Source organism: Athene noctua, chromosome 2 (genome assembly GCF_965140245.1).
Source record: "Athene noctua chromosome 2, bAthNoc1.hap1.1, whole genome shotgun sequence".
Taxonomy (NCBI): domain Eukaryota; kingdom Metazoa; phylum Chordata; class Aves; order Strigiformes; family Strigidae; genus Athene; species Athene noctua.
Genome location: NC_134038.1, coordinates 123,406,348 through 123,425,335, shown reverse-complemented (window position 1 = coordinate 123,425,335; position 18,988 = coordinate 123,406,348). Strand labels below are relative to the sequence as shown.

The 18,988-nt window shown below is 35.0% G+C and overlaps 1 protein-coding gene across 5 annotated transcripts in view; it reads left to right on the top strand.

Moving 5' to 3' along the window:
• The window catches only part of MLLT10 (MLLT10 histone lysine methyltransferase DOT1L cofactor), a 130,964-nt gene that overhangs the window by 24,179 nt on the left and 87,797 nt on the right, over positions 1-18,988 (top strand). For all 5 annotated transcript variants that reach the window (XR_012633204.1, XM_074900164.1, XM_074900162.1 and 2 more), the window contains 3 exons: positions 9,880-9,989; positions 16,151-16,254; positions 18,770-18,863. Coding sequence is in view for 4 of the 5 variants with exons in the window: in XM_074900164.1 (XP_074756265.1) it covers positions 9,880-9,989; positions 16,151-16,254; positions 18,770-18,863 (308 nt within the window). In the remaining variant the exon portion in view is untranslated. The remainder of the gene's footprint in view (positions 1-9,879; positions 9,990-16,150; positions 16,255-18,769; positions 18,864-18,988) is intronic.

Here is an 18,988-nt window from a genome sequence, read left to right as displayed (position 1 = left end):
CAGAGCAACAGACCTGAACTGGCCAATGGAATATTGCATGTCCTATAACGTCATGCTCAGTATATAGATGAGGGTTGGCTGGGCAGCTGGCTCTCTTGCTTCTGGGATTGCGGTTTCAGGATCTTCTCTGGATTCGCTGGCTGGGAATGGGCTGAGCATTGGTTGGAGGGTGGTGAGCAATTATGTTGTGCATTACATGTTTGTATTCTATTATTATTACTTCTTGTATTATAATAATAATAATATTTTTATTTTATTTCAATTATTAAATTGTTTTTATCTCAACCTATGAGTCTCCTTACCTTTACTCTTCCAATTTCTCTCCTCCATCCCCTGAGTGGGGGAGGGTGAGCAAGTAGCTGTGTGGTGTTTGGCTGCTGGCCGGGTTTAGACCACAACACAGACCATCGCCTTTCCCCTTCTCTGTGTCTCCCAAATGACACTAGCCTAAATATTCACACTACCTTGAAAGTAGGACAGATCCTGAAATAGCAACAAAATTACTGATTTTAGCAAGGCTTTTGCCTGAAGAATGTTCTTAAATTTGTGTGTGCTGTTGTCTGCATTTGCTCTGAAAACAGAAGATATGGGCAATTTACATTTTTGAGGCATGAACTATTTATACAGCCATAGTTAACTCTTGGCTATTTGGGTTATTGGAGGCAGTATGGAGTAGGATAGGGGAAGTTCACTTATCCTAGATAATAGTGACTGTACTAGCCACGTGGTTTCTAGACAGTGCTGTGGGAACATTCCACTTACGGTTGGAAACTCATGCAGATGGTTGTACACCAAGTTACTAGTGTGTGTGGATCTGGAAGGACTGAAGAGTTCAGGTGAAGCACTAAGTGGAAATGGCATTTTTTGTTCCTCATAACCTTTTTTGGTACACTGAAGGATACACGGATGCCTGCCTATTCTTGGCTTGGTGATAGTGGCTGCTGTTGGAACCTGTAGCAAGCCCAAAGAGATAATTCTGTCTGGATTTGATCAGAATATGTCCTAATCTGCTTCAGTGTCCTTCCTGCGTTTTTCATTGTCAAAGACCTGAACTGACCCTGAACAGAAGCAGCTAAGGTCTTGTTGCACATGTTTGTTCAGTCTTTGCATGAAAAGGGTCATTCTGCTGCTGCACTTGCACAGATCTTGGAAACAATACAGTTAGATTTAACAGAGTGTAGCCTGACTAATATCCATGGTGTGGTTTATCTGTCAGCGGGTTTTCCCTGCTAAGGATTGTTAAGAGTTGACTGTATTTAGCTGCGCATTTTATTTAAATCATTGTTAAGAGTAGCGGGACATTGCGTTATGATCAGGGTGATTGTCAGCAATTTAAGGAATAAGCTTTGAATAAGTTAATATTTTGGCTGCTTAATATCTGTGACTGTCTTAGAGCTATGGTTAAGTTGTGGAAAAAAAAAGTATTCCCTATATGTGGACTTTGTGGAAATTTTTTTTACATAAACATTAGGGCTCTTTCAGTGTTCAGAGACTACAGTTCTGTAAATTGTTATTTACTTTTTTAAAAAAATATTTTAAAATTGATACTAAAAGTAGAAAAGTATGATGGAGTTGAAAAAGGAGCTTCTCTCTTTGAATGTATTTATTGACAGAATTCCTCGTTAAGTTTGGTATTCATGTTCATTTAGGGGCACCACTGTGGTTTTAAATACATGACTGAATATGAAAGTTTTTTAAAAGGAGAAAAACTGATAAGTATATGGGTTGCATATTGATTTTTCTCTTTTATGCATAAGAAGGCTATTGAAAGAGAGATGAACTTTTCTTTAACTTTGTACTCTGTATGTGGATTAGTAGTTGGGCAAAATATAAACACATTTTTTTCTGGAAAACAAAAAAGCAACAAGTAAGCATTTTTTTGAAGATACTTGAGAACTGTTGGCTATTTGACAGTTTTGGGCCTTTTCAATTCAGTAATGTTTCCTCAACTGTTGCAGTAATTTTCTTTGGGTTTTTGACACTCGGTGAGGAGGAAATAAAATCATGACCATTTGAACTGAGCATAGTTTTTTGAATCCAAATTAATCTTCTCATAATACTGAGTATGCAGTCTGTTTTTATAAGCAAATTATTCAGTAGTATCTAATACTGTGCATCTCCCGTTTAAATAGTTTTCTTACAGTAATCTTTGTCCACAATTTTCTGTAAGCCTAAAAGGCTTGATTTTGCTGTACAACTTGTTACTTTGAAATCTGATTCCACTGGATGCTGATAAGGAATGCTGTGTAACAGCATTCTTTGTGTGACTTTTCACCAAGACTTCTTTCATGCAGCTGCTTGGGAAAAGGCCAGCTAACAATGCAGTGGTTTTATGTCATGGTCCAGGCCCTCTTCCCATCCCCTAGGTTAGTGTCAGGATCTCCCAAGTCTATAAAAACTTTATATGCCATGTTTTCCTGTTGCTATTGTTGTTATTAGAGTCAGGAGCTCTCACAGTCAGGTTTACTGTTTTGATGAGTTTTCTTGCTATTAATGTCTAAGAAAGCAAATGGTATAATGTCACACATACACATTCAGGGATGTACATTTTGCAAGAAGTGCTTACCTACAAATGATTTGGTCCTTTTGTGCGGATCTGCAGGAGTTTGTATGTGTGTTTGTTTTTGTTTTTTGTTTTTTGTTTTTTAAACTGGGAAAGACAGTAAATTGATAATTAAAATATTTTGCTAATATAAATATACACACTACCATAAAATTATGTATTGATTATTTATATTACTAGTATAATGTATAACTAGGACGTTTTTTTTTTTTGTAGAGCTTTAGATAAATGTTTACAACATGTCTTCCTTTTGTTGTATAAAAGGATTTCTTGAGGGAGGGGAAAAAGACACTTTAGTGCTATGGCATGCCAGATAATTTTACTGAAGCTATTATCTTATTCAGTGGACCAGTGGAATGTGGTCTGTAGCTGTTTCGAAAACAGTCTTTTGTGCTGCAGAATGATGATCCAAAGTGAATTTTTCTTATGTGCAAATTTTGTGGGAACAAATTTTGATAAATGGAGTTTGGTGAAATTCTATAGTAGGACTTTGTAGGGTGAAGCCTTTTCTTCATGGACAAACAGTATTTTGTTGTTTTAAAAAAACAGAAATCGTCCTTTCATTCTGTATACCAGTGATATGGTTGGCTACCAACCACGGTGGTGAGAGCTCTAGTGATTAGTGTGTGCACCTTCTCTTTACCCACCTTTGAAAAGAGTGGATCAAACAATATAGTGAGTAATACTATATTAACTAAGGCAAATTCTAAAACTGCATTTACTAGGGCAAGGAAAAGATAGTAACTTAAGATGACAGATTTCTTTATTGCAAATTTTATTGTCTTTACAGGAAAGGAATATCAGGGTCAAAATAAAAGTGTATGGAATGCCTTAATGAAGAGGCACTTAAAGATCTAAAATAGTACTTAATCTTACTCTCTGGCAAATACTAACAGTCTTTAAGTACATCTTTGCTGGATTCACCTTTCAGAATGGGATGGAGCTGAGTCTTGGGGTCAGTCAGCAGATCTGATAGTTGTGGAAACTGAGGTGCAATTTCATGTAATCTAGGACAGCTGTTGACCTCAGCTGAAAGGAGTGGACTGTGGTTTTCCCATGACTGGGTGTTTCTGCACTGGTGGTTTTGCGTATAGTAATCATACGACCTCAGTGTGGATTGCATTGACTTACTGATCTTACTGGAAGGTAAAATTTTGTTTTCCTGCAAGTTTGGTAATCAGGTGAATAAAATTTTATCTGCTCTGGTACATGGCAAGTTTATACTACAGGGAGAGAGCAAGGATGTACAGTTGAGAGTGAAGAGTAAGGTGAGACCTTATCTTTTAGTAACAGCCCATGTCTGAAATGGATTGAGATGTACCTTAAATGACAGCCTGGAGCAGCCCTAATAAGAAACTGACATTTCAACAAGGAAACATTTTTCCATGCTAGAGTAATACATTCACTTGGTCTAGGAGCGAGCTATAGTTATAAAGTAAAATTTCCTTAGTGAGATACAATGGACACTTCAGGAACTTACACAGAATGCATAAGCAAATTTTACTCTGAAATTGGTGCACAGTTAGGAGATGGTGATGACGTCCCAGAGCTCTCTTGTAGGACCAGACTGGCACTATGGCTGGATCTCTGCATGACTTCATGATTCTGTCCTCTACAGACTGTTACCTGCTTTGCAGTAGCAGTTTCAACATTGGCTGTGGGACGTAGCCCTAGCGTAGTGCCTACTCTGTGTCTGTTAGTTCACAAGCTATAGGTGGGCTTATTTTGATTTGGATGGTAGGATGAATTAGAAGTGTGTTGCTGTTATATTATCATGAATTCAAAGATTATAAAAGCAAGGCTTCAGAATTTGCACTGGAAGATGATATGAATTTATTTACGGTGTAAGTGCTTAGGAATCAAGTTTTGAACACTTAAGCAGTAGTTGTAAAGGCAGAAATTGTTAGATGGGTGATGTACTGTGTATTATTTATCTTCCTGGGTTTTCTTTGCTAGTTTTTCATTGCTTTAGTAGAGTTTCCTTCTAGTTAGAGAGTTCTTTGTTGGCAACAGTCTTTTGTTTGCTGATGGTGCGATTATTAGGAGTTACCTGTTCTCTGTCACACTGGGACAACAGATCAACTATTTATTTTCAGTTAGGGTTCTGGAGCCTGACATTTGTTACTCTGAACATTAATGAATAATTATTCAAATTATACCTGCTAAGTATGTACTTCTAGGTTTTCACTGAGTTAAAAATTAGTTAGGCACCTGAAATAAAAGTCTCAGCAAAAGATTGGTAGAATTTTGATAGGTTCTGTGCTGGTAGTTAGTCAGAATGAAACATAAAAATCAGCAAAACTCAGTAGTGTGTCTTTCTGAGGGATAAATCAAAATAAAAAAGGACTCAGGTGAAAAGCTGGAAGTTTCCTAAGACATATTTAAACTTTGAAGGCTTTTTATCATGAATTTCCAATTTCTGATACTGGTTAAAACTGTTTTCATTATTGTTATCAAAGCAGATCTTGGAATTGGTTTATATGTGGTTTTGATATTGTTTTAATGTTGGTTTAAGTTGTTTCCTAAGATCTGTTCAGAGGAAAGTGTCTTAGCTATACTGGTGTGATGTTATCTTAGAAAGCACAGTGGATTTTCTTCTGAAAGGCAAGCAGCATTTCCTAAAGTTATTGGATTTGAAAACACAGTTGAAGTAAATATTTTTTATTTTAATTTGGCTGTCACCAATGAGTTGTTTCTAACAAGTAATAATCAGAAACTGATGACATTTTAAAATTTCTGGAGGCATTGATTGTTGCAGAGTATTGGATTGTTTCAAGCAGAAGAGGCAGTGAATCTGCCAGTCCATGATGTATTTTTTTTTTCAGCAGTTTCAGAGGAAGCAGTTCTGATAAGAATGCACAGAAACAAGTGAGCCCAATGGCCGATTTGAATCCTTATAATAAATACATTTCTTAATTTCACATTGTTAAGCTAAATCTTGTTTATTTTAAAATAAGCAAGCCAGGCATTATCATCTAGTAAAAATATTATTATTGAGAAAGCATGTAAGTCAAATTGTTACCTTCTCAAAGACTGAAAAATAGTAAGCAAATAAGAAAAAAGCAAAAAAAAACAAACCCCACCCAAACAAACCACCAACCCCCAGACCCCCAACCATTTTGCAAGATGCTAGTACCTGCCTTTGCAAAAACATGTGTGGCTCCCCCCCCCACCTTCTGGTCAAAGTTGTCCTGAAAGGAAGATAAAAGCAAAAATAAATTGGGCATAAGCAGTTCAATGGGAATAGTGAGAGTTTGTTAGCAATTATTATAGATTTTATAAGTAAAATTAAAGGAAATGAGTAATAAATCTGTGGCCAGTTGTTGGGATGCAAACCATCACAACCAGAGTGAATGGAAGCTTATCATTTATTTAGACAGTAAAGGATATGGTCTATACAGATGGTTTTAATAAACTAATTTGGAACAAAAGTGATCTGAAAAGTGGCATGAGTTCCTGGCTAGGTTTGGAGAACAATTAAGAAAAGTCAGAGTATCCTGTTGTTATTTCTGTGTGGTGTTTTGGGTGAAGAGGAATGGTGATAAAATAATTTCAGTTCCAACAGAAACTAGTGAGAATGTTTTAAATGTTGTTTAATGTGTAGAACAGTGCTACTGGAGGGTTTTTTTCAACTCTAAAACATGGGATGCAACAATGTTTTTCTCGTGTAAACATTGGGAAAGCTCAAAAGGGCTGGATTTAATGATGTGAGTGGGTTTTTTTTGAAGAAGAAAGTATAGTTGCTGATGAAGTTGATAGTTACCCAAGAATAATGTAGCAAGTGATTTGAATAGGAAGTTGTTTACAGTGCAATCTTTATGGCTTAGATGGAATTAATTGAAAAATATATATTTTAGTGTCTTAAATCCTTATAAGTGCTTTCTTTTTTTATTTGCTGTATGTACTTTTTGGATGGTTGTCTCTCTAGGATGTTTCATTATCCCTGCAGACAGAGAGGGCAGTTGACTGCAGTAAGGCAGTTGTCATCTAGTAAGAAACAGTAGACAAAAGCACTCAACTCTGAACATGACCATAGGTACTTCATTCTGTTGGGATTCTGAGCTCTGTGCTCTGCCTGAGGGTAGTTGTCTAAAAGAGAAGGAAGTGGCAGCAGAGAATGGGGGAGGCCTTTTCTTGCTGTGTTACATAGTCAGGAGCCTTCTTCGTTGCAGAAAACATTAAAAGTCAAGTCTGCTTGCATGCTAGTAGCTCATTCTTCTATCAGGGAGACAGAGGAGAGCTGTCACATTTTGTTTGACTGTAGGTGTCCTTTACTTCTATGCTTACTCTTTGTAGCAACAGTGACTAGTCTTTTGATGCTTAGGGAAGAGAATGGGTTGTTTGCTCCCTTTTCTGTTTTCTTCCACTACTGATATGGTGAAACTGAATCTTCTTGTTTAAAAGTTTTGTGGAGGAGTCTACAGACCTTGAGTTCTTCAAATATGGAGATTCCACAGCACCTCTAGGCAACCAGTCCTTAACCACACTTGTTATGGAAAAATGTCTTCCTTATTCTTTCTTCAGGGATAGCTGCTGAACCTCTGCCTGCCTCGGTTCTTCTGGGTGAGCTGGGTGTTTCTCTCTGGCAATTTTGTATTTCTTCACCAGTGAAACTTTGGACAAAAGAACATTTAAGCAGTTGTGTATGGGGTCTCCGAGTCCTAGCAGGAGCTAGTGGTGGAGTTAGCCTTCTTTTATGATGCAAGCATTTGAGGCTGGTAACATAAGGGTGCTGCAACCTCCTCTGTGGTGAAATTTTTATTGGACAGGTTGTGCTTTTTCATCAAGGTCAGATTATCTGGGATCTAAAGATGCCAGATAGAAACCAATGGAAAAGGTCCCTTGTCCTCAATTCCCTGGGTGCTTTTCGACCCCTTGTTCAAAAAGTGTATTAGTGCTGCAGTGCTTCATTTCTTTCATTCTATAGATACTGGTTTTGTTTTCATGAAAGATGTAAGTGTGCTGTTGCTCACAGCTATTCTGTATGTGAGCTCTATATTTCGGAAATCAGAATATATTAAGCTAGTATGTTTCTGGCTATATTGTTTTGGGATTTTTTTAATAGTCATGGAGTAGTATTCCATTGGAAACTGGTTTCTTATAGTGAAAATTATTTACTTAACCTAAATTTCAATTGGCTTAGTAAGTGATTTTTTTTTTAAATGTCTCTGGTATATTTTGTATATTTACATAATACTTTTTCATTATAAGTAAGTGTAACTGGAGTACAGACTTAATTACATCTGAAGTAAAAGCCTTTGCCATCTGTTCATGTGCAACTAACTGAAAAAGAGTTTTTTCAAAATTTCAGTGTCACTTTTCTACTGGTATAATGGCTTTATTAGATGTGTTTCTATTTGAGTTAATTTTTTGAGGGGGATTTAAAAATATTCACCATTAACACCACATTAACATTTATCTATCTGTCTTTAGTAAGATGAATCTGGCTTTAGGGCAGTTTGCAAGTTTTAGAAAAGTCCTTGTAAACACTTACTCCCTGAAGATATTTCAAGTAGAGAACTAAAAAAAGACTGCTTTTTACATTTTTTTTTCAGTCTATCTGTTAATGATAATTTTAAAATGGTCTGTTGGAACTGTTCTTAAAAGCAGCTCAAGTTGGCAGTTTATACTTTCTTCTCCCTACTCTTTCATTAGTTTTACACTTTTTCTGTGTGGACTAATTCTAAAAACTATTTGTGAATGAAATGATGAAGCAGCCCAGATACTGTATTTAGTTGCAGATGGAATACTAGAATGATATGTGCTATGTTGACTATAACAGTTGGGTGTGTGCTTTTCATTTTCTATACAAATTAAAACTACCAATTTAGTAAATGGGGAGAGGGGACACCCGTCGAATGGAAGCAACTAGAAAAGATTCGTGCTTTAAGAAAAAAAAATAATATATGCAATTTCAGATACTAAGTACCATTCCATAGTTTCAACAATACTATTTTTATATTTAGCTCAGTTTAAGAATCAAAGTACAGTTGGGCGGAGAAATTAAGAACCTTTAGATTTAGTAGTTAGAAAATCCAGATGCAAACAAAACTTAAAAAGACCTGCAGTGAGGCAGTATGATGGGCTTTGTGTGTGGTGTTTTTTTTCTTGTTGTTGGTGTGTGTGTGGGTTTTTTTGTTACAGGATGCATTTGCACAATGATAACTTACTTTGTTTACCTAATCTAATAATCTGCTAGATTATCTAATTGTGTAAGCCTGTCATTTTATGTCCTTAATATTTGCATACAAGTAAGCCTGGGTAGGAAGAAAACGTGATTATTTTTAAGGTGTATTGAAAGTCTTGTGACAAAAGATCCAGTTTTCCTCTTGGGGAAGAACAGAATCCACTCTAAATTATTAGCCACACCAAATTCACTTTCAGATGAGGTAGCTCTGTACTGCGTAATAGTACTCTTGTAATCCTATTACTAGTGTCAGTGTATTCACATGTTCAGTTAGCTATATAACAGCTTCTGCTAAATTTACAGTTATGGCAAACTGTCCTCCACTGAAGCAAACCGACAACTCTCAGGATCTTAGTATTGAAAAAAGGCCTAAAATTATTAGGTTTCTTTCTGAATTGGTGTTTCTCACCACCTCATTCAACCAAATGTCAGATAATTAGGAATGTTTACTACTTGAAATGCTATTAGAGCACAATATGGTAAATAACAAAGCATTTATTGATGACTTCAAGTTAATGAGTTAGAACAGGACTGCATACAGGAATTGATATTCCTATAAAAAATGAGTTGGCCACACCTTTAAAGAAGGAAAGGAAGAGATTTTGGTAGAGGGGATGTGGGGGTGTGTGCATTGAGATTTCTTTCTAGAGAAAGAAGACAGCAGTCTAGTCAAATTAGAATGACTTTGTTTAAATAAAAATTGTACACAGAAGCCTTATATGATGGTAATGATTGCATGAATACTAGTTTGTTCAGATGATGTTTCCCTTTTGTGGGAATTTGCATAGCTTTTACATGATGACTATGTTAATCCAAGAAATTTAAAGAAATAACCTGGTTTTGTATTTGTGTGTCACTGTTTGTATAAATCATTAGTATTTGGGTTTCTTGGAGTATTGCTTGTATAAATTCTCCATTGAATAAACTTTAAAATGTATTATGGCTCATCTAAACTTTGTATAATATAAAATGAAATGTAAACATGACTTAAGTAACTTATGTCTGTAATATTCTAAACAGTTCAAATAGTCCATGGAAAAAAGTGTAAAAGATTCTTTGTACTATAATTGAAATGTCCTTTGAGCTTCTAGAAAACACTAAAATTAAATACAATTGTAACTTTTTATAGGTTGGGCTCATGTGGTTTGTGCTCTGTACATTCCCGAGGTGCAGTTTGCAAATGTTTCTACAATGGAACCTATCGTGTTGCAGTCTGTTCCTCATGATCGTTATAATAAGGTATAATTATTTGTCTTTTTATATCTAATGTATTTATTGTAAAATTTGTGAGCTTTAATAATCTAAAATGACACTTCTTAGAATGCATTTTATATAAAATTCATAAATGTGTGCAGTAATGGTGTATGTTTTCTGCTATGACTTTGATAAATTCAATAATTAAGAAAGCTATATTATTAAATTAAGCTGTAAGTTTATCTGCCATTCTCGTTATTCTTCTACAGATTAGGGACTGTTTTGTTAATTAAAAATATCATGATCTTTGAATAACAGTTTATTTTAAAAGGAATGTGAAATATTTCCCATAGGTGAAAATATTATTACAGCTTATTTGAAATGTTATTATTAATTACCACTAAGTCCTATTGTTTTAAGTATTGATATGAACATAGATGTGTTCATAAACATTTCTTCTAGGAAGAAAAATATGCTAATATATTAAAGCAAAAGCTTGCAGACTTTTGCCTTTGTAAACACTTCAGTGGGACTATTTGCTTATAGAAGAACTGCTCCTAAATAAGTGTCAGTGAGATGAAATGTTTTCTAAAGTGTGGTGAGACTTTATTTAAAAAGAAAGCAGAGCAATGCAATAATAATTTACTAATGTCCCATAGTGATAGTTAGTTGAGTCTTCTACTTGTTTCACTTGTGCTACCTCTTCCTCACTAGACTTAACTATATTCTGCTTTGTACTTTCCCTTCTGTAGGCAGAAAACTGTCTGAATTTCTGACGGTTTATTACATATTTTTCTTGTGGTGTTCTTCTTACCTCTAGTTTCTTTCTTTTACTTTATGGTGGTTTGTGTACACTGGGTTAAAGAGGAATAGACTGTTACAAAAGAAGGGGGGGGGGCGGGAAAGGCATGCATCACCTCTTGTGTTCTTCCTACAGGTAAACCAGTCCTGTTCACATCGTCTCTGACCTCTTTTCACACCCCTGATCCCCCCTCAGTTTACATCTCTTTACATTTATGCATGTCCCACCTTCCGTTTTTTGTTTTTTGTTTTTCTTCCCCTTTTCACACTTGGGTCTTTTCCTTGTCTGTTTCAGATTCTCACAATTGCTGTCAGTATATTTTACCCCAAAAAGCCAGGAGTTAAACTCTAGGTTCTTGTCATGCTTTCTCATTAAGTACTACCTGAGCATCTGTACTGGCTTCTCACTCTTGATTTCCTTCTGTGTTGGCAGGAACATGCAACAGTGAGATTAAGTGCAAAACTAATAAAATTTTTGTACTTGGACACAAAGCAGTACAGATTTGCTGTAGCAGATGAGTTTATTTTCTCTCTCTCTCTCTCTTTCCTCAACTGTGGGCCAATAGCACATCTGTTTTCTTATTTTTCCTTGAGTAGTAGTCATAATGTTTGTTTTATTGGTAGTGGTTCTTCCCTAATGTACTTCAAAAAATTTTGTGGAACGCTTTGGATTTTGTTTTGTCTTGCACCATTTCCATTGATGGTAACTGATATTGGATGAGTAAATCCTTGTAACTTCAGAAAATGTACCCTATGTCTTTTAATATTACTTGTTCACAAAGTTCATTGTTGTTCTCTGTAGTCTTTCATTCCTTTTTGTTACAACTAAAATTGCTTCTTTCTTGAACTGTTTTCGTTCCAAGTATAGGATGTGTAGTTGTTTTTACTGCTAAAATTCCAATTTGTGTTTTATTGGTCCGTAGTTACCTTGACATTTTTTGCTTTCTAGGTAATTACTAGTGCCATACAGATCATGTAGATAGATTTCCTGATCTTGCCTAGGTCTTAGAACACCCACCAAAAATGCAGAAAACTGATTCAGGCCTATTTTTCTTGTTGACAGCCTAAAATGGCTTTCATGTAGGGCTAGTACTGTATATTGTAAAATATGATGAGACCTACATCAGAAATTTGAAGGTTTGGAGGTCACACCCCTAGCCTGCATTTTTTTTTTCATTTTTTTTTTTTTTTTTTTCTCTTATTACAGAACTCAGCTTTTGCTGTCTTTATAATTGGTCTATTTGGTTCAGGAATATAGTGGTTGTGGATTTCAGGGGAATCAAAGAAATGCCTATAGTGCAGTTGCTGCAGAAACCTCTTGAAATCAATCTAACTTCACTGCCAATAGGAGTCTGGTTGTAACAGCATGGAATTTAAGAGGCAGTCACTATTGGTGACTCTCCCAACTTCTTTGAGAAATCTGTAGCCAGTGCTGAGTTTGGTGCTGCTGTGGCTAAACTGCCACCAGTTTCTGAGTAGGTTAGTTTTGAGCAATGCAACTACAAATTCCCTTTTCAGGTAGCCTGCAATAATTTCACCCCCCAGCCACCTTGCTATTCAATATAAATTGGGTTTACTTAAATGACACACTTTTTCAGATCAGAAACTTTGTAAAGCATTTAATTCTGACTTTTATCAATTTGGGAGGAAATGGGAAAGGAAAGTTGTTTTTGTTTTTTTTTTTTTGTGAAGTAGATAAGGCAAATGGTTCTTAAAACATTTGTTGCAACATTGTAATGAACAAATGTAAACTTAATAAGGAAAAAATAACTAGAGTTGTTTCTCCTTTTAGAGAGGTTTAGTGCCGATTTCATTCTGTCTGTTAACTGAGCTTGGAATAGGATGATTTTAAGAAAGATTTTATTTCATGTGGAGTCCTAAATAATTCTCTGTGTGGCTGGATACATATAGAAAGAATGCTAGCATGTGAAATTGGGGGAAAGTAGAGGCCACTGGAGATTACCATAAGGTAGAATTTATACTGTAGTCTTTAAAATAAAGACAAACATCATTGGAATTTTGCTAGGAGATAGTACTTACTTTACACACTTTTCTCAATGCACTTGCTTCTTTATTGAACACTGCAAAATATGCAACATTACAAAGTGCAGTAATCTTAAATGGAAGAAGCAGCACAGCAGACACCAAAGCATGGGGCTTGTCAATGTAAAGACATCTGGCTCCTATTTCCCTGAAGTTTATCTGCTGGGATAAAACTCATCACATTACAGAATGAATCCACTGAATGACTTGATTAGTGGGTTAACTAGCAGGAAAAGTCTTCTTACACAGTTGCTTCCAAAAGGAAATGAACTAATAGTTGCTCTCCTATTTAGTAGATGTTTGTTATTCCTTGGGTGGTTATACATGGATAATAGCTTTTTTTTTTTAATGTGAGCTTTATTTTTCTCTTTCAAGTTCATTTGAAAGTATGTGGTAATTGAATATAATTACTGCTTTTAGGAATCTCTTTCAAGAACTGATTAAAAAATGAGTGCGTTTGGAGTTTCTTGATCTGCCTAGTAGTAAAGGCAGATACTAGACTTTTCTCATTGTTGCAGCAAGTGCTAAAATAAATTTCTGCACGACTCCTAGGTTTGATTGTGTAAGCAGGGAATGCTATTGGGTAGCTGTTACATGTAAACTATTTCTCAAATTACTTTCTGTTTTATAAGGTTTTTCCTTGCCTCGTCTTCCGTTCTGTCTTTGCTTTTGCAAGGAAGGTTTACATTTGAGTTTTTTAATGGAAAAATATTTACAGAAACATAAAGGCAGCTTTGCAAAATGTATATTTTGCCAGTAAAGAAATGAAGATATTTGCTGCATTTTTTGGGTAAAATTTCTTTGCTGAGTCAGAAGCTTTGTGTAATGTTTTGGCTTGTTTGCCAGTGAGTTTGGAGTCTACTCTCTTCCCTTAATAGCTCTGAAGAGCAGCGCTGCTGTGTAGACGGTAGTACAGAGTTTTACACTTCCACATTCCAGAGGTTTCAGAGGAGGTGTAGCAATTTAATGGATTAGCAAATGCATGAAAGTCTTCATTTTTCTGCTATGTCAAAGAAAAAGGTTCTTAGGCTTCTGGATTTGTTTGTGTGTCTAAAAGAAGGTAGGAGAAGCTTAGCGTTAGAGAGAACTTACCGTCCATGTTGGAACGGGAGCATGAACCTTCTTTGACCCTGTTTCATATGGAAGATTAGGAAACAGGTTTTGTACTTCTCATGACTACTGTAGAAAGCATAGAAATTCATTGAGCTTGTTAAAATGGGTAGGCAGTCAACTATGTTGTATTTAAACTTGGTCATGATGTAGCTGGTTGGTTGGTACAATTTTTCAGTTATTTTACTGTAAATTGGTTTAAGCGGTCCCTAAGTGTAGTATGTGATGCTATCATCACTAAATGAAATGCTTATATCGCTTTTCTTTCTGAACTTCAGTGTGGGGAAAAAAAAATTTCAGATCTTAAGGCAAAACTCTGAAAAAACAGAACAGTAACTGGAGCTTGAATTTTATGGGGGTCTGTTGAACTCTTGTTTATAGAGGTACCTTACTTTTGAAGTTAGTTACACATATAGTTACCCAGATGAGGTTGCTAGATCATGACCTTGTTTGTTCTTAAAATCTAAGTGTGTCAGGTCATTGTATGGAAAGTGAAAAAGGAACCAGTCTCAGACCTTGTCAAATAACTGAGTTATCTGTGTATACTACCTTGATGTACAAAGGCAGCAAGTCAAAGAATTAAGTAGGATTATCCCCTTTCTGATCCTTCAAATGTTAGGATATAGGGTATGATTTTAGGATATATTAGCTTTTGGGTTTAATGCTTTTTGAAAGTCTTGTGGAAACCGTACAAGTATGACTCATCTACCCTAGAGTCTTTTATGTTAACAAAAATGCTTTAGCTGATATCTCATGTTAAATGTTGTTCTAAATACCTTTGTAAAAGGCTGTTCTGGTCTCAGAATTTCACTCATTTTCCTGTCTAATACTGGTTATGCATTATATAATTTTTATTTTTATTTCAAATGGTATCTGGTCCATTTTTCTTAAACTATATTTTCTACTACCCCTGGTTGATGTTCTTTTTATTTATTATGCTACTCATTCTGTGCCTCACTAAAGGGAGGCTGTGATACAGTTACAATAAGACTGTTACAGTTTAAATGCAGACAGTTCTTTTTTTTGAAAAAAATGTTTAATCTTTTCTCATCTAAGATCTTGTTAATAGGATTTTTGCAGCGGTAGCAGTGTGTTGTTGATGTTTGTTACCTCAGCAGAGTTCTCTCCCATTTGAAAACAGACACTTGACTGCCCCAGTGCTGGAAAATACTTTCATTAAGAATCTGTTCTTAAATTGTTACTTTTTACACATAAATGTGATATGATGGAATCTTTTTAAATGGCATTTCATAGTTTTGCCTGATGTTTCTCCCTGAAATGCTGGTGAGAGATTGTAGTGCCATCTAGTATTAAGAGTGAGCTTCCATATAGCACGTATCCATGTTTATTGGCCACATGCGTGTTTTTAATTAAAAAAGTTTTAAATAATGAGAAAGATATTTGGATTCTTTTTATCTTAATTTTATTTCCTTCCATTTTACTGAGAATTTTAAAATAAATATTACAAATTGCTATACTATCCCAGTAAAACAAATAAATTGACAGAAATACTATGAAAATATTTTCAAGTACTAGACAGGTTGTTTTCATTTTAGCTTGTTTTTGAGGTTGAAATGGGTTTGATATACTAATTTAAGCTTTGTTTACAGAAAGTTCTTGTTTGATTAGTTTCTAAGATGTTTATGGGGCTGTCCAAGTCGTACTGAAATTAAAGCAGAATTCTGTTAAACACCATATTTAATGAAAGGTAACTGAGCATCATACGACTATTGAAGCATGCTGTGAGACTTCTGAAAATTCGTTACAGCAAATGTACAAATAAAATTTTAAGTCTGCAGTTTTTCTGTATGTAATTTTGTAGACACATGCATGTATACCATATGGTATCTTGTACCCTTAGGTACTAATTTGATGTTTCTGAATGCCACCAATACAGGTAATGTTAAATGAATATGAAAATGATTGCGACCTGAAAGGACATAGGCACAAACTTGAAAGCAAGGAAAATCTTGAAGCCTAATGCTATTAACCTTTGGCTGTTTAACTGTTGGGCTAGTTGAATAGCAGTATGGAATTTAAGTAAATTAGTATTTGTACTGCTTTAGTGTTGGTGAGGTGTTACACAGATCCCAAGTGTCTAATAGGTGAGCTCCTTTTGCAAACATACATAATTAGACCTTTTCTATAAGCTTAGCTGCAAAATCCAGTAGTTCTCACTCTAGAATCTCCTGTGTGTAACACAGAATTTGTTTGTATGTTTCTTATCATGTTAAGTATTTTCTCTTTGATAGACATGCTATATTTGTGATGAACAAGGCAGAGAAAGTAAAGCAGCCACTGGTGCTTGTATGACATGTAATAAACATGGATGTCGACAAGCTTTTCACGTCACGTGGTAAGTGTATTTTATTACTTAACATCTCTGATCTTCCAAAAAGAGTCAATGCACACAATGTAATCGATAAACTCTTTATTTAGTATATTTTTGAGTAAAGAAATATACTAAAATGGTTTGTGTAGAAATATCTAACATATTATAATAGAGTTTACTAATGATATGGCAGTGGCAGTACAGATATTGCTTGAGCTGTGAAAGCTGTCTGAGAATACTCCCTTGGGTTGTATTAAATGCTGTGCGTTCCTGTGAATAAGGTTTAGTGGGGTTTTTCTGCTTAGGTTATTTTTCTTAGATGATATTTTATAGGATATGGGAATGTGAAGACATTGTTTACCTGCTAACTGATTTAATGTTTATTTTTGGTAAATCAGTGGGAAAAATTACTGAGCTATACGTAAAAATGCACTAGTCTCTCACCCCTTCTGGTACCAATTTCCAAACACTTGTGGGTAATTCACCTCACTGGTTTTATCTAAATAGTATACATCTATTATGAACTATTAATTTAGGTTTCATGTATAGCTGCTGGAGAAAACCAGCTGTGTCCACCATCTGATTTATTCCACTTTAAGATCTGTAGGTTTGCTTGTATTCAGGAGATGCTTGTTTCACTTTATGGACTTCTGAAAGAGGCTGGATAATTAGATTAAACCATGTCAACAGGTAAAAGGAGGCAAAAGGAGTTCTACCCCAGAATTTACAGGCATTATTTGTTTTGTTTTGTTTTTTTTTCAGATTCAGTTGAAGCTGTTTTTCCAATAGATAGATAGCAGATTTACACAGACTGGGGCTACATAATCTGTGGATTTACCTGTCTGTTTTATGAGTGCCCCAGTATGCTTCTTCATGGCCAGCTCAGTCAGGAAAATGGTATTTGCACACCTACTTAACTTACTTAAATGTATTTTCTTCAGTGTAATCAAGCGATAACTTTGCATGTCTTGTGCAGATCTTAAAGGATATAATTCTGTAGTTTAGGTGCTCATTTCTTGGCAGCTCTTCTTTTTTTTAAATTACTTGACTACCTGGCAGCTTTTACTCTTTCGCAAGCATCTGTTTTTTAATTGTATGTGATTAATGTCAAGTTTCTTTTTATGGTGAAAATGGATTGTGTTCTTCAAACCATGTATAACATGTTAAGAGGTTACTTACAGATGTGAAAAAATGTATACATCTAAGTGTTTGGATAAAAAGATATCTTTTCTTTGAAACACTTGGGTGCACACAAGAGTTGTTTTAATCTTTCTTATTTCTTCCAAAACCCTGTTTTTGGTGAATGCCATAAAGAACATAAGAATTAGGTTCAAATTTAAAATATTTATCTTGCCAATTTTTAGAATTGTTTGATTCTAAAAAAACCAGGTAGGTACTATAAAATGGTATCTAGCCAGAGCACTGTGACTGAGGATATCAAGAGGCTTCTGGAATATTTTAAAAATGGAAGAAAAATGTGAAAACTACAGAAGGCAGAGATCCATGGTGATGTGTATCAATTTTGGGTTGACAAAACTGATGTCTAAGGAAGAATGAGCTTAAGTCCACATGTTTTTTTGTATGCCAAGCTTCGAACAATATATCTTTTGCTTAAAGGGATTCTCTTAAATGTTTTCTGTAGTTGGCGTCTGCTGTAGGTGTGCATGTGTTTAGGGAGCAGTATTTCTGGATTGCTCAAGAACATAATGTATAAATGAAGGGAAAGTGATTTTAAAAAGCAGTGCAAATAAGCTGCCATAATATATTGTTCTTTCATTTAAATACTCCCGTGCATCATTTTGACTATAAGATTGCATTATTATGCTAATGAAAATGATCTGGAAAATGAAACTGAATATTTGGCTTTTCAGTGTCTAAGTTGGTTTTGATAAAGAAAATTAATCAACATTATGAATGGTGAAAAGCAAATTTGATTTGAAAAAATGTAGTAGAATAAGGTAATAATTAGCCCAGGCAAGGAAACTTGTATGTCTTGTTCTTTTTAAAAGAAATTAACATGCCAGAGTCTTTTAAACCAATAAATATGGTTTGATTTATTAGGTCATTGAAGTTCTATTAAAAAAAAAAAAAAAAAAGTTATTTTCCTGGCAAAGCAGAGAAGAATGTGTACAACTTCAGAAAAATTTCTTTTTTGGATCTACGAGATCCAAAGATCTGTTTTGTTAAAAGCTGTTCTTTCCTTAGATGATTTTTGGCTTGAATTTGAGCTAAGAATCATTGTAAATTGATTGGTTTGTTTATTTGTGGGTGTAGCTGCATAATAAATGTAGGTTTTCAAGCTATAAGCTTGTCTCAGTGGCTTAAAGACTATGAAAAAGTCATCAGGCTAAAGTATAAACCATATATGTTTTTCACCAGCCTACAAAGGTTGGTTGTGTGTTTGCATGCCATTAGAAATCACTTGTGTGGAAATCTCTTCTAAATGCAGGTATAAGTACCAGTACATTATCAGCTGAGATATTGTGGTACAAGCTGATGTAAAATTGCTTTCCTTGAATGTTGTTTGGTTTATTTTTAGTGCACAGTTTGCAGGACTTCTTTGTGAAGAAGAAGGCAACGGTGCAGATAACGTCCAATACTGTGGCTACTGTAAATACCATTTTAGTAAACTGGTATGTATTTGTTAAATTCATAATGTCACTGACTTATTTTGTCTCTCTGAATTGCTATTAATGCTAGAAATATTATTTTCACATAGCTCAGAAAGTAGATTGCATTTCATTAAAACAAATGTTTT